This window comes from Kryptolebias marmoratus, linkage group LG15 (genome assembly GCF_001649575.2).
Source record: "Kryptolebias marmoratus isolate JLee-2015 linkage group LG15, ASM164957v2, whole genome shotgun sequence".
Lineage (NCBI taxonomy): Eukaryota > Metazoa > Chordata > Actinopteri > Cyprinodontiformes > Rivulidae > Kryptolebias > Kryptolebias marmoratus.
The window spans coordinates 179,830-193,849 of record NC_051444.1 but is presented as its reverse complement, the minus strand read 5'-3'; the positions used below and the strand labels follow the sequence as shown (position 1 = coordinate 193,849).

Sequence of the window (14,020 nt, the reverse complement as noted above, 5' to 3'; positions counted from 1 at the left end):
CTCCAGGAGGAGCTGCTCTGAAGGAGGTGCAGTTCTCCAGGAGGAGCTGCTCTGAAGGAGGTGCAGTTCTCCAGGAGGAGCTGCACTGAAGGAGGCGCAGTTCTGAAGGAGGCGCAGTTCTGAAGGAGGAGCTGCTCTCCCACACAGGGGAGGGGTCAGATACTGGAACAAAATTGCCGAGAGGACAGAAGATGACAGATATGATGGAGGAAAGATCAAAACTTTTTTCTGTTTTCCTACTTGAAGATTTTTGTTAAAAGCTGACTTCATGTCACAGAGTTTATCTGGACTAGTTTTTATTCTAAAAGTTGTAAAAGTTCAATCGAGTTTGTCTCCACCCTTAGGGACAAACGTCCCACAGTGTTGTCCACAGAAATGCATCCAAAGACCACACATTCAGAAAGCCCCTGAAAGACGCAGCAGTCCTTCACATGCTTCCTGTCAACTTCCTCATTCCTCAGCTCCAAACATCCAACACAAACTACCAAGGAACCACTGAGCGTGCTCAGTGAGACTGAAGTGGTTCCAGGACTGGTGTCCAGTTCTAAACTGGTTCCATAAAAAACACTTTGGTTCTGGTTTGGTTCTCCACAACCACAAAGCCCCATCATTACGTCACTTTCAACATCTCTCTTCCAGGACTCTGTCTCAGAGTTTGTCTCTTGATGTCTTAGAGATAATCCTGGACTGTAGAAACCGTTCAATCCAACACTGGCAGCTGGACACAGCGCCATGCAGCATAATCCCTTCACTGCTGCATTCACCCCTTCATCCGTTTTAAACTCTTCTTCTGCTCCTTCAGACTGGAATCAGCTGCAGAAAAAGTCGGTCTCTCTGGATGGTTTTAGGACCATTCTTAAAGATTTTTATAAATGAGGCATCTGTTTCTAAATGTTTTCACTAATATGGTAGTTCTTAGTTTTCTGGGTGTTTTATCTGCTATTTCCTTCTTTTATTCCTGCAGTTTATTATGATATACTTTAACTTTGTTGTGATAACTGTGGTTTTTATGCTTTAAAATGTTTGTGTGCTGCTGTCATTCTTGGCCACATCTCTCAACGAAAAGAGATTTTTAATCTTAACGAGATCTACCTGGTTAAATAAAAGTTATAATAATAAAAAAGCCCGCTGACTACCTTTAAACAACAACACTTTATATTTGGCTCACTGGCAGCTGGATTTGCACCTCTGTAAAGAACTGAGCAGAATTTACATTATTAGAATTTTTTTAAAGCCCACATTCAGAAATGAATCCAAGTCTAAGGAAAGCAGTTGATACCTGCCAGTGACTTTTACACCTCAGTAATTAATGTCTCATATGACACACACACACACGCACACACACACACAGACAAAAGTAAACTTAAAGTCAAACAGCCCGGTTCTGTGGGTTAACTGGAGGTGTGTCAGCCTGGTTTATGGGTTTGTTGTTTGGGTCAGCAGAACTAAAAATTATGTCTAAAAATATCTGGTGCTGATGTCACTCATGTGATCCAAAGATGTTTGGAAAAAGAAACTGCTGACCAACCAAAACACTACAGCAGTTTGGTTTCATGTCATTATCCTACAAACCTCAGTAAGAATAAGAAATAAAACTACATGATGAGAGATGAGCACTCTGGGGGGGAACTGATCCAATCACTCTCTGTATCTGTTGAGTAGTTCCAACATTCAAACAAATTTAATGGGTTTCACCTGAATGTGCAAAAAATGTATAGAAAGAAGACAAATCCAGCTGAGAGACAAACAAAAGTGAGAGCCTGGGACTGTTTTCCACACCAACACCAGAGGAGTTCAAGAGTTTGAGTAAAAATGATTCTGTGCCAGAGATCAGGCTCCCAGCTGAAGGGAGGAGGGTTCTGTGTGGTTTTCTTTTTAATGTTTGGAAAGCAGGTGAGATTCCCAGATAATCATTTTTAATTTGACGGCTGTCAAGTGATAGAAATTAAAAATGTCTTACAATGAAAATATCCATGTCTGCGTGCGGCAAATCCCTGAAACCAAGTAGTTCTGACTTGTCTCAACTTGCCACATTCTTTTAAAGAACACTAATGGAGCAGGTAAAAATAATCATCTGTAGAACCACAGACTCGTGTTTTCCATCCAGAAATCATTCTTCATACAGACAGTTCATCTGCACGAAGAAAAGGCTCTTAACGCAGCTGGTTTCAGTGCAGCTGGTTTTCCATGCAGACGGCCCTCTGTGCAGACGGTTTCTAATGCAGACGGCCATCTGTGCAGACGGTTTCCCATGCAGACGGCCCTCTGTGCAGACGGTTTCTAATGCAGAAGGCCCTCTGTGCAGACGGTTTCCCATGCAGACGGCCCTCTGTGCAGACGGTTTCCCATGCAGACTGCCCTCTGTGCAGACGGTTTCCCATGCAGACGGCCCTCTGTGCAGACAGTTTCCCATGAGACAGCTCCCTGCACAGGGGGCACCCAGTGCAGATGGCCCCCTGTGCAGACGGCGCACTCCGCAGACAGCTCCCCATGCAGACGACCCCCTCTGCAGACGGCCCCCCGTGCAGAAGGCCCTCTGTGCAGAAGGCCCTCTGTGCAGACGGTTTCCCATGCAGACGGCTCCCTGCGCAGATGGCCCCCTGTGCAGACGGCGCACTCCGCAGACAGCTCCCCGTGCAGACGACCCCCTGTGCAGACAGCTTCTCATGCAGCCAGATGAGCGTGAAGCTGACCTCACAAATGCCCGTCACCAACTAAAACCCATCAAGGAGCTCACCGACACACAACACCTTTAAACCTGTTTAAAGACTCAGTTTTATTCTGTGGAAGTTCAACAAGACTCAGGTTTTTCATGTTTGATTGTGTTTCTAATCTTTTTTTTGGTTTGTGTGTTTTGGTTCTATATTTATCTTGGAACATTTACCCTTTTGGTGAATGCTTCTTTTTAAAAATGTGCAGGAATCTCATCCATCTGACTGTAATAAGAGGGTGTTTGAGACCAAAGCAGCTTGGCATCATCATCATCATCATCATCATCCCCACCTTAATCATCACCATCATCACCACCTTCTTCCTCATCACCACTTCAACCATCTTGATTGACAGCTGATCACTCCGTATCTCTAAGATCCTCTGAAGGAAATAAAATCAGCAGCAGTCAGATACACACTGCCATGACTTGGCGCTTATTTACTAAAGATGACTTAGCAAAATTTAGTCAGTTCAAATTTGACTTCAGCTTCCCCTCAGAGTAAGACAGGCAGGTCTGACAGAGAGACAGGCAGAGAGACAGGCAGGTCTGACAGAGAGACAGGCAGAGAGACAGGCAGGTCTGACAGTGAGACAGGCAGTGAGACAGTTTAACACCAACAGTACATTTGAAACTCGTTCATCAGAACCGGGTCAGTCTGCAGAATAAAACTTCAGGAAAAGAAGTTCTGTTTAATCTAAAGTGGATCAGCCGGTTTCAGGTCTGAACCGGATCATCTCCAGACGGAACAGAACCCTGGCACCGGTTCTCCTGTAGGAGGGACGGGTTCTGACCTGTTGGAGGTAGGACGGGGTGGAGACAGAACCTGGTTCCTGTGGGAGCAGCCGAACAGAACCCTGCTTTCAGGTAAACAGGAACTACCCGTTTGTTGGTACCAGCCGGGTCCAGACAGAACCCTGATCAAGTCCGGAACCGTAACCCTGAAGCCCAGCACGAGCCTCCACACTGTCACTGTTTATCAGCTGTGCACGCGCCTCCGCACCATCAGCGGATCCGACTCGGAACCAGCGAACTGGATCCGTTCGGCTCCGTGCGCGCACCGAAACGGTCCTGATCCGCGTGTGACAGCGGCGGGGCAGCGCGCGCATGAACCACCACAGGTTTGTTTTACCTGCACACCTGTGGCTCGTGCAGGGATTAATAAGCAGTCAGAACACGCGCGCTCACGCACATCACAGCCACGGGAGGTAAAGAGCTCCACAGACCTGCAGGATCCGGGTCCGGGCTCCGGGTCCGGGCTCCAGGTCCGGTCTCTGCAGCAGAACCGAACCGCGCGCTGATGGATCCTTCAGACACTCGGTAACAGCTCAGCTGGTGACACGCGGCGCGCAGGGAAGCTCCGCCCCCTATACTCCAGCTGACAGGAGGCCACGCCCACTGCTCGCTCGCGCGCGTGCGTGAGTGGAAAGGTGGACCAGTTCGTCTCACGGACAGAACCAGCAAACAAAATTTAGAGCAAAAAAGTTCAATAAAACTGTAATCACATTAAAGGGATAGTTCAGATATTTTGAAGTGGAGATCAGGGGAACGTTATTAATAGTTAACATCTTACCTGTTGCAGATCGCTCAGAGCATGAGATTCAGACGGGCTAATGGCTAGTCAGGGAGCAGGATGACGGTGGATCGCAGTAATTTGACATTAAATTCTTTATAAGAGCCTGAAGTGGAAGCAGCCAGGTGAAAACAGAGCAAGATGTTTTTATAAAATAATTTATCCAGAGCTAAATTCTATCATTTCATCCTTTAAAGCCTAAAAACAAAGAGTCATAAACACAATCTGATCAGACCCATCGCCTTCATGTCAGTCTAAACCATCAAAGTATGTGTTGGGATGACTCTCAGCTACTACCACACTCAGTTTTAGCTCAGTATCTGCAAGACTGACCGAGTTATAACCACTCTTATGGTTGCTAATGTCAATTAGCTGTGGCAGCCATCTTTAATCAGGTTGACACTGGAAGCAAATCAGTTGCAGACGTTCATCTGATGATCACTTTCTGAGAGTCATTGTAATCCATCCACTGGTTCATGAGATATTTTGCTAACAGACGGGCAGTAACGCAGCCTTCATGGCAGCGGGTGATGATTTCACATCATCTCTCCTTCAGCTGGAAGAACATGAGAAGAACTCACATCTGACACACACTTTCATGCATTCTTTATTCCAACATTAGCATTAAAAGATCCTTCAACATTTCCCATGATGCATCAGTGTCACAGCATTCAGTTTCACAGGTTTCCATTTGAACAACAATAAGATCTGCTCTTCATCTCCAGAGTCCAGAGTTAAAATCAGTCAGAAAACATGATTTATAATTTAACAAATTATTTCAACTAAAAACTGCAAAAATGTTGTTTTTAATCCAAACAATCAGAAAGTCGACAGCAGGTTCACCACTTCCTGTAAAAACAGGAAGAACAGCTGATTGGACAGCTAAATAACTTCACTTTAATAATTCACAGGTTAAACCAACATCTTCATCATCGGAGGAAGAACCTCCTTCAGCTCCACACTGAGAACAACTCTGACACTTCTGACAGTTCCGACCCAGCAGAACCCAACAGAAACGTTCCACTCAGTCCGACTTCATGGTACCTGGTTCTGGTCCTGTTGTTCTCTCCTCCACAGCCTCGAACAGAAACTTCTGAAGGTTCAGAAAGACCAGGACCAGCTCTCCTCGTCCGGGTCAGAGTCCTTTCCCAGAACCAAGACCCGTTAGAACCCCTAGTCCAGATGAAAAACGGACCAACATTCAGTTATTAAAGACCCAGAACAAGAACTGCCCCAGTATGGTCACCTTCATCATCATCATCTTCAACAGTCTCAGAGCTGCTGGGTCCAGAATAGTCCCATCTTCATCTTCATCTTCAGCTCTCCAAAGTGGACCTGCTCTCAGGTCTGACCCTGGTTTCCTCAGACAAACATGAAGAAGGAGGACTCAGTGGGGGTGGTGCTGATGGGCCCGGCGGATCTGATTGTAGAACCCTCGGTTCATGTTGTTGACAGAAGTGTCAGCTCAAACAGCTGGAAGGAGACGTCCTTTTCTCCCATCATGCATCAGGTCTCCTCCTCACTAAACATCAGAACCTTCATCAGAACCAGAGTCCAGATGACAATAAAAATGGAATGTCACAAACAGAAGAAAAAACCAAAGTGTAAGTCTTTGATCCACCCTGAAAAACATAAAATAAACCTAATTCTGGCATTAATAAACCATAGAAGAAGAGACAGACACAGGAAGGAGTCTGAGCAGCAGGTAGAAACTCTGTGGCGTTTCCTGCAGCAGCTACCACCAGTTCTCCCGCCTGGGTCTGGTCTCAGTCTTAGCAGAACCTGAACTTCAGGTCCACCCAGCCACGGGGGTTCTGCCTCCTGGATGATGAAGAGGAGGCTGAGATGAAGCTGCGATCAGGAGGCAAGAAGCTCGAAGGAGATGAACCTCTTGAGTCTCTCCAGGTACTGGGCGTACAGTTCGATGTCATTATGACCTGCCCCCTCCACCCAGAGAGGCTCCACCGCTCGGGGGCAGCGCTCGTACATGGCCAGGCCGTGGGAGAAGTCAATCACCTCGTCTTCGGTACCGTGGATCACCAGAACCGGAGAGGCCACCTTAGATACCTTTTCAATGCTGTGGAGGAGAGAAGAAAAAGACCAGAACATATCAGTACCACGACCGTATGACTGACCCAAACAGAACCATCTGTTAGATTTTGACTCCTACTGAAGAAAGAAGACATCACTGAGGGAACCTCACCCCCACCCCAAACCTCCACCCTCCACCAAGAAGAACCCAAGGATCACAGTCCCTAAACCAGGGGGCGGGGCCTGCTGGGAGCTGCAGAGGGTCTCCCACTCACCTGGGGAAGGCGTCGAAGCAGTAGGTCTTTCGAGTGTCGGGGAAGGCCACCCGGAGCCCCGACATGAGCGGAGAGTGGAGGATGACAGCAGCACATTCGTAACGAGCAGCCAGGTCGATGGTGGGCACCGTGCCGATGCTCTGACCGTACAGGATGATGTTCTCCGGTGTTACGCCGTACCTAAAGGTACAAAAACTCGTCACACATGACCTCGCCAAACATCTACCTCGTCCTACAGAGCAGGGATTAAAGCAAAACAAGATCTTTGGACTGATTTTTTTTTTTACTTTTTCGTATGAGAAACTCTGGGTTAATAAAGTGATTTATTTTAGACAACTTTTATATTTACATCCCACCATGAATTCAGTGGCAACTTCAAGCATGCGCCATTCATTTAGGGTCTGGATGCAGTGGACTCAATTTGTCCTGAGGGACACTGCGGGACAGAGGAGGGTCCACAGAGGGACAGAGGAGGGTCCCACTGCGGGACAGAGAAGGGTCCACTGCGGGAGAGAAGAGGGTCCCACTGCAGGACAGAAGAGGGTCCCACTGCAGGACAGAAGAGGGTCCCACTGTGGGACAGAAGAGGGTCCACTGCGGGACAGAGTAGGGTCCACAGAGGGACAGAGAAGGGTCCACTGTGGGACTTGCTGCTGGTTAGAAAGAAGCATACCTGCTTTCAGTCCTCAGAAGTGTCCAGAAACACCAGAAGAAGTCGCTTCTTTGACAAATGGTCTTTAGATGACTCTAATTAGAAACACTGGCTGCAGCAGGCCCTGCCCCGCCCCGCTCTGATTGGATAAATCTTTTATTTGTTGAAAGCTGAGTGAGTTTAATCCCAGAATCATAGTTAGATGGATTTAACAGGATTGTCATTTTCACAGATTTAGTGGAAGTTGAATCCCTGTCAGCAGACACCGGCCTCCGCAGGGAAACCCTGGATCAGGTCTTTCAGGTCTTTGATGAACTTTCAGATTCTCTCAGTTTGTTAAAAAGCCAGAGTCCACCAGCAGAAACAAGTTTCAGCAGACCACTCCTAGGAACCAGGACTGGACTGACAGAACCAGCAGCTGAAGGAGCTTCAGAGACTCTGGACATGTCACTCCACATGTCTTTAATGGACCTTCAGAGTCCGGACCACAGAAAGGAGAATTCTAAACAGATTCGGGCGTACTGAGACCTAAGTCCCAGACGGGTTCGAAGGACTTACTTGTTCCTGAGGACCTGCCAGGCCGCCTCGATGTCCGCGTACAGGTTCTTCTCAGATGGTTTCCCGGTACTTATCCCGTATCCCGAGTAGTCATAGGAAAAGACGTTGCAGTTGATTCTGGACCCGAGTCCGATGTAAAAACTGCACATCTGGCCCAGGTCCACGGCGTTCCCGTGGGAGAACAGCAGGGTGTACCGACTGTTCGGGGCGCAGCGCACAAACATGCAGCCGATCCGGTTCCCCCGGCTGCTCCTGGTGCTGAACACCTCCACAGAGTCCAGTTCTCGCTGGGAGTACTGCCAGTCCGCCCGCTGGCTCAGCTGCAGGCTGCTCCTGCCGGTTCCGTCGCTGTGGACCGAGTAGGTGGGTTCCGGGGGGAGGAAAGCCAGCTTGGCCGCGATCCGGCTGGGGCAGGGCGGGCAGCAGAACAACCAGCACAGCTCTCCGACAGAAAACCCGTTCATCCTGGGTCCTGGTTCGGGCATCTGGGCTCGGGGTTCGGGGTTCGGGGTTCGACTGAAGTCACAGAACCGTCACTATGGCCTGAAACCTGCCGGACCATCAACACATATTCCAGGCTAGGCTAACAGTCCGGACCGAACTCAGCTTCACCGAACCCTTCAGAACAGAACCTAACCGGATCGAGATCCGCTCCGATCAAACACATTCCGTTAGACCCTTCAGGTTCTGCTGCTACGGAACCGCGACAAAAACAGCAATCATTTACAAGCTAGGAGCCGGGCTTCCGCTAACACCGGATATGACGTCAGGGATGGTTTAAAAAACTTTATTGAACAATTCCTAAACTATCAGGATGAAACCGAATAAATCCAAAAGTTCCGAACCAAACATGAGAATTATGAATAAATCACATTATTATCATCCAAACAATCAAAAAATCATGAAGTTGTTATAAAATATTTGATTTACCAAAACTTAACCCACCTTGATGAGCAAAACATAAAATTGGGAGGTTTTAAAAAGCTGTTGGAAACTAAAGAAACTAAGTACAATCTCAGAAAAAAGTTTGTAAAAAACGTTAAAATCAGACCAAAGATTATATATCTGTCAGAGGAATGAATGTCGGAAATAATTAATAAGAAGTGATGAAGTTGTGTTGTTTATTTTTGAAATAAAAACAAATATAAAAACTAAATGGTAATTAAAAACTATAAAACTAATAAGAACACATTTAAAAGCTGCATATTTGAACAAACAGCAGCAAAGTCAGACCTACATGAATCAACAGAATTCAACACCTGTAAAACATTAGCTGAATTGTATTTTTATTTTTTAGTTAATAAAATGTTCTTTGGGTTTACATGGAGTGGCAGGGCTTAGAACTTGTTCTGAAACAAGCCAGAAGGGGGCACTCGTCCTTGGAGTCTTCAACTTCCGGTTTCCAGTCCTGTTTTTATTTATAATATATCCTGACGGTCTTCTCCTTTTAGGAGAGGATGCAACAGGGCTGATTTCCAGGTTGATGAGTTGACGCCGGAGGATAAACTCATATTAAACTTTAAAGCAATAAGTTCAGCTGTAGAATCAGCAGCAATTTTTAAAAAGTAAAGTTCTGTCTCATCAGGACAAGGAGTCTTTTTACAGCCTTATGAAGCTCTGTGTGACAAAAACAGGTGAAAAAATAAATGGCAAAATGGTGTCAAGCTGGGACAGAATACTCTTCCTCTCTCTGGAACTCTAAACTGTCCCTAGGTGAGAATGAGAGGGTGAATGGCTGATTGTCTCATTTGTCTTTATCTGTCCCTGTGATGGACTGGACACCTGTCCACGAGTCAAACACCAGCTCCCCGAGCCTTCACAGAAAATGGTTGGATGTCTGAAGTTCAGTTCAAAGTGTTATTTTCTTTGCTGTAGTCCAAATTCTATTCTATTCTATTCTATTCTATTCTATTCTATTCTATTCTATTCTATTCAAGTCTAGTCTATTACCATCTATTTTCCTTTACCTCAGACCAGTTTTCCCATCCCCATCTCCACAGCATGGTGTTTCCACCACCATGCTTCACTGTGGGGATGGTGTTCTCAGCATGATGAGAACCAGACATGGTCTTGTTCTTGATGTCTGGTCTCATCTGACCACAGCACCTTCTACCACATGTTTGGGAATTTAAGCAAAAGGGATGAATACATGTGCATGCACCACTTTTCAGTTTTGTTTTAGAGTTATGCCCCCCCCCCCCACACACACACACACACACACGCACACACATCTCAACACACACACACACACACACACACCGCTTAACTTTAAATGAAGGAGCAGAAAGGATTAAGCCAGTCAGAAAGTAGTTTTGTTTGAGGAGTTTAAAACTTCTGTTTGGAGGAAATTCAAAACTTTTTGATTTAAGACAGACGTGTCAGCTCATAGACATGCTGACTGCAGACAAGAATGCACTGCCAAACACACGCACACACACACACACACACACACACACCATCTGAGCTGCTTATGCAAATTCAACATTATCTGAAAACCCAGACGCATAACGTCAGAATACTTCGGTTCTGGTTCCTCGGCTCGAGGCAGTAAACAGACCAGATCCCATTTTCAGGCCAACAACAAGACTTCAGTTGGGATTTTCACAAATAAACATCATCTCAGAAGTTATCAGCTGACAACCATTAGAAGGAAAAATGGATCATAGCCAGGCAGCAGCAGAACCTGCAGAACTTCCAAACAGCAGATTCAGGAGGCAGATCACAGAGCCTGGCGTGTCAGGAAGGAATGCGGGGGAAACTATTTATTTTAAAAAGTCTCTCCTTGCTTTGTGATCGGCTGTTTTTCATCAAGGCAGCAGAGGAATCAGGAGCTGCCAGTTCATGTTTAGAAAAACAGATCTTAGTTTTTCATTTTTTACATTTTTCTCTGTAAGAGGGAAGATAAAATGCTTTACTCTTCTCACATTACCTGGAGCGCATCATTCTTTCTGTTTTTCCTTCTTCAGACTGAGTCACAGATTAATTAGATTTCATCTTGTGCCTTTGACACCAGGACCGGGTCATGCAGGATCTGAAGAACCCGAGTTTGAAAACTTTCATATCAGTCAGGAAGTGAATGAAACAGCAGGAGAGCTCCTACAGCTTTGAGTTCTCAGAAAAATGTAAGTTTGGATCCTAATTCCTCTTAGTAACCTGACACCACCTCGACAGCCCATAATACCTGCAGGAGAAACAGTTCGTGTTTGAAGACATAATTCTCAGAGACTCAGGGGATTTTTAGAAAGTATGAAACCAAACTATTGACTGCTGGAACAGTAAAGATGGTGTTAAGGTGTTATTAGGTCTGAAAAGATAGTGGAGCTGATATTTGAACGGTTTTTAACCCAAACATAAATATAACTTATTAGATAACAAATGTATGCATGGTGGGAACAAAAGAAAGAGTTCCTCAGGTTCTAAAAAAGCTAAAAGACAAATTTTATTAGCAGTAATGAAAATAATGAAGGGATCAGGAGGTAGACGGTGTGGTGAGAAGCCCGGTTCTACAGGTGTATCAGTGGATAAACCCAGCCTTCCGGAGGAACGTTTTCCTGTTTTAGCTTCATTCAGTGATGAAATGAAAAGTTTTTACCCAGAGTTTGTTTTCTCATCAGAATCCTGTCTGTTTTTAAATAAAGTGCTGCATAAAAACCAGATTATCCCAAAGTTTAGCTCAAGTTTCCAGTTTCCTTCAGGTCCAGAATATCTGGTTACTGAGACTTTTAGACTTTTTATGAATTACTGAAAATAAAATTCAGAAATTCTTTAAAATGCTGCTTAAAGATACAGTCCTGTCAAAAATGACTGCCTTTCATCCATCTTTATTTCTTTTTATTTTTCTATAGTGTTTCAGGAACAAAATTTAATTTAAAATGAGCCAAAACTAAATCTTAAATATGTGATATTTGTAAAATGCTTATATGTAAAAATGTTATTTTACACAAAGAAAGTAATTATATTAGCATTCAGAAACTGGATCAGTGTAAAGTTCTGTGTAGTTGTCTGAAAGGTTAAATAACTTTATAAAAATAAAACACAGTCACTAATTATTGAATATTAACAGTTATTTTTACTCAAACAAGAAAAAAAGTTCTTCATAATGTCTGAAAAATGAGGAACTAAAGTTTGAATGAAGCCACTAAAGCAAGAAGAATTTATTGTCACAAGCACAGTTTGTTACATAAAATAATGGGTCACATTTACACAGTTTATACAGAACTCAATGTACAATTATCTATCAACTAAGTATCAATAGTTAAATACACACATTAAACACAACATCATTAGGACCTCCACAGAAACGGACTGAGTGAAAGCAGCATGAGCGGACATAAAAATCACCTTATTTACATAAAAAACATCAAGCTAGCATGTAAAAGCCCGTCAACTACAAAGAAGTCTTTGTTTCTTGGTTGTTGAAAAGTTTACAGAGAAATAAAGTTAAGCAGAGTTGAACAACATCAAACAGGCCTACACAAGTAAATACGGGTGGTTCAATATGGCGGCTTTTCCTTTAAAGCAGGCTGGTGTGATTAGCAGTTAGCTTCAGAAAGTGTACTGTTAGCATTAGCTTTGCAACGGATTTGATTCATACACAACTTTTCTAGTATTTAAGACTTCACTACATACAGGAAGCAGAGTTAAGTTCATGAAGAGCAAGAACATAAGGAGCTTCTCTCCTGAGGATGAACCACTTCAGTCTGCAGTACCTTCACGGAACAACTAGAACCGTTTGGTTCAGACCTAGGACTGAGTCCGGTTCTGGGTTCTGAGTTTGATCAGACTTGGATGGAGCTAAAACAGGTGTAAAATGGGGACCAAAGTCAAAGCCGGGGTACAGTTCTGCGTAACACAGGTGTTAGCGGGGAATGAAGAACGTGTCGCTCGGTGCCGTTTAAACCCGGTCTGGGACAGTTTGATCAGCATCTATACTCAAATGATCCTGAGCCAGGCTGACAGCAGAGTTATTACCTGCATGTTTATTGGATTAAAACATTATTAAACAGATGGACATGTGGAGAGAAGGGACAGTGGATATATTAGACTAAGGATGTTGAATGTGAAGCTGCAGGGAGGAACAGAGGACAACCACAGAGAAGGTTCATGGATGAAGTGAAGCAGGATCTGCAGATGAGAAGATGGATGCAGATAATCCACTGTGAAGACCGCTGGAGGAGCAGCTGAAGGAGGACAAGAAGACAGAGAAGATGCAGAAGAAGAACCTGCTGAGGTTCCAACATCATCACAGAAAATCAGAATCATATTTACTGGATCCTCAGACCAGAAATTTGTTTTTAGGTCAAAATCTGGCCCAATAGAGACGTAACGCTCGAGAAGGGAACCGCCTGTACTGAGCATGCTCAGTAACCTGAACTGCTTCCACTCACAATCATTACAACAACCTCAGAGCTGCCCCAGGCCGACTGGACGGTCCTAGACCCAGACTACTGGTCCAGGAGTCCTGTGAGATGGTTCACAAGCGACTGATGGAGCATTGCTCTGACAAACAGGTCCCTGGTGACCTGAAGACGCAGACAAATGAGTCTCTGGTGACCTGAAGACGCAGACAAACAGGTCCCTGGTGACCTGAAGACACTGACAAACAGGTCCCTGGTGACCTGAAGACACAGACAAACAGGTCCCTGGTGACCTGAAGACGCAGACAAATGAGTCTCTGGTGACCCGGAGACACAAACAAACGGGTCAGAACAAAAAAGCTAAATGCGAACACGAGTCCATGTGTGAGAGGCAGAGAGCTGCAGGTTCTGATTGGTTCTACTCAGAGAAAGGCGGGAACATGCCAAGGTCTGCAAAGTCTTCTATGTTGTAGTTTGCTGCTCCCTGGGTCGGGTCTCCAGTCATGGGCAACATGTCCTACAAAGACACACAGGTCAGAGGTCACAGACAGTATTACATCCAGCAACAGCTGAGCTGTCAGAGATTCTTACCTGGAAGACTTCAGTCTGACCCGGGTTGTTGTGGCTGTGCTGCTCCCCAGCCTGCTGAGAATGGTGCTGGTTCTGCCACTGGGACCAGACCTCACTGGGTCGACCCTGGAACTGGGCTCCACTCTGACCAGCTTCACCCGACACATCTGGAGACGTGTGGGTTTAGAAGGTTCAGATGTTCTCTCTGTGTTAACCAGTCAACCAATGACCCTCCTGCTGGAATATTTTACCCTGACTATGACCCCTAACCCCCTGACCCCTAACCCCCTGACC

General features: G+C 45.3%; 3 protein-coding genes across 3 annotated transcripts in view; all 3 read right to left on the bottom strand.

The window, feature by feature from the left end:
* Nucleotides 1-4,065, bottom strand: part of LOC108251361 (cell migration-inducing and hyaluronan-binding protein) — a gene marked incomplete at its 3' end in the record, with an annotated part of 47,937 nt that extends 43,872 nt beyond the window's left edge. Inside the window, 1 exon segment of the mRNA XM_037979644.1 lies at nt 3,937-4,065.
* Nucleotides 4,066-4,877: 812 nt separating this feature from the next.
* On the bottom strand, nt 4,878-8,566 carry abhd17c (abhydrolase domain containing 17C, depalmitoylase). The gene is made up of 3 exons (XM_017441622.3): nt 7,800-8,566; nt 6,590-6,769; nt 4,878-6,360 (listed from the first exon to the last, which is right to left on the bottom strand). The coding sequence occupies exons 1-3, from the start codon at nt 8,282-8,284 to the stop codon at nt 6,141-6,143; spliced, it is 885 nt and encodes a 294-aa protein (XP_017297111.1). The 5' UTR covers nt 8,285-8,566; the 3' UTR covers nt 4,878-6,140.
* A 3,357-nt stretch (nt 8,567-11,923) lies between these two features.
* arnt2 (aryl-hydrocarbon receptor nuclear translocator 2) overlaps nt 11,924-14,020 on the bottom strand; it is a 27,316-nt gene continuing 25,219 nt past the window's right edge. The window contains exons 18-19 of the mRNA XM_037979914.1: nt 13,748-13,893; nt 11,924-13,673 (exon numbers count right to left, since the gene is read on the bottom strand). Of these exons, the coding sequence (XP_037835842.1) occupies nt 13,575-13,673; nt 13,748-13,893 (245 nt within the window). The 3' untranslated portion in view covers nt 11,924-13,574. The remainder of the gene's footprint in view (nt 13,674-13,747; nt 13,894-14,020) is intronic.

Coding starts and splice junctions, on each gene's coding strand:
- abhd17c (XM_017441622.3), bottom strand. CDS start 8,284: ATGCCCGAACCAGGACCCAGGATGAACGGGTTTTCTGTCGGAGAGCTG. Junction 6,770..7,799: donor TGGCAGGTCCTCAGGAACAA/GTAAGTCCTTCG, acceptor TTGTACCTTTAG/GTACGGCGTAACACCGGAGA. Junction 6,361..6,589: donor TGCTTCGACGCCTTCCCCAG/GTGAGTGGGAGA, acceptor TCTCCTCCACAG/CATTGAAAAGGTATCTAAGG.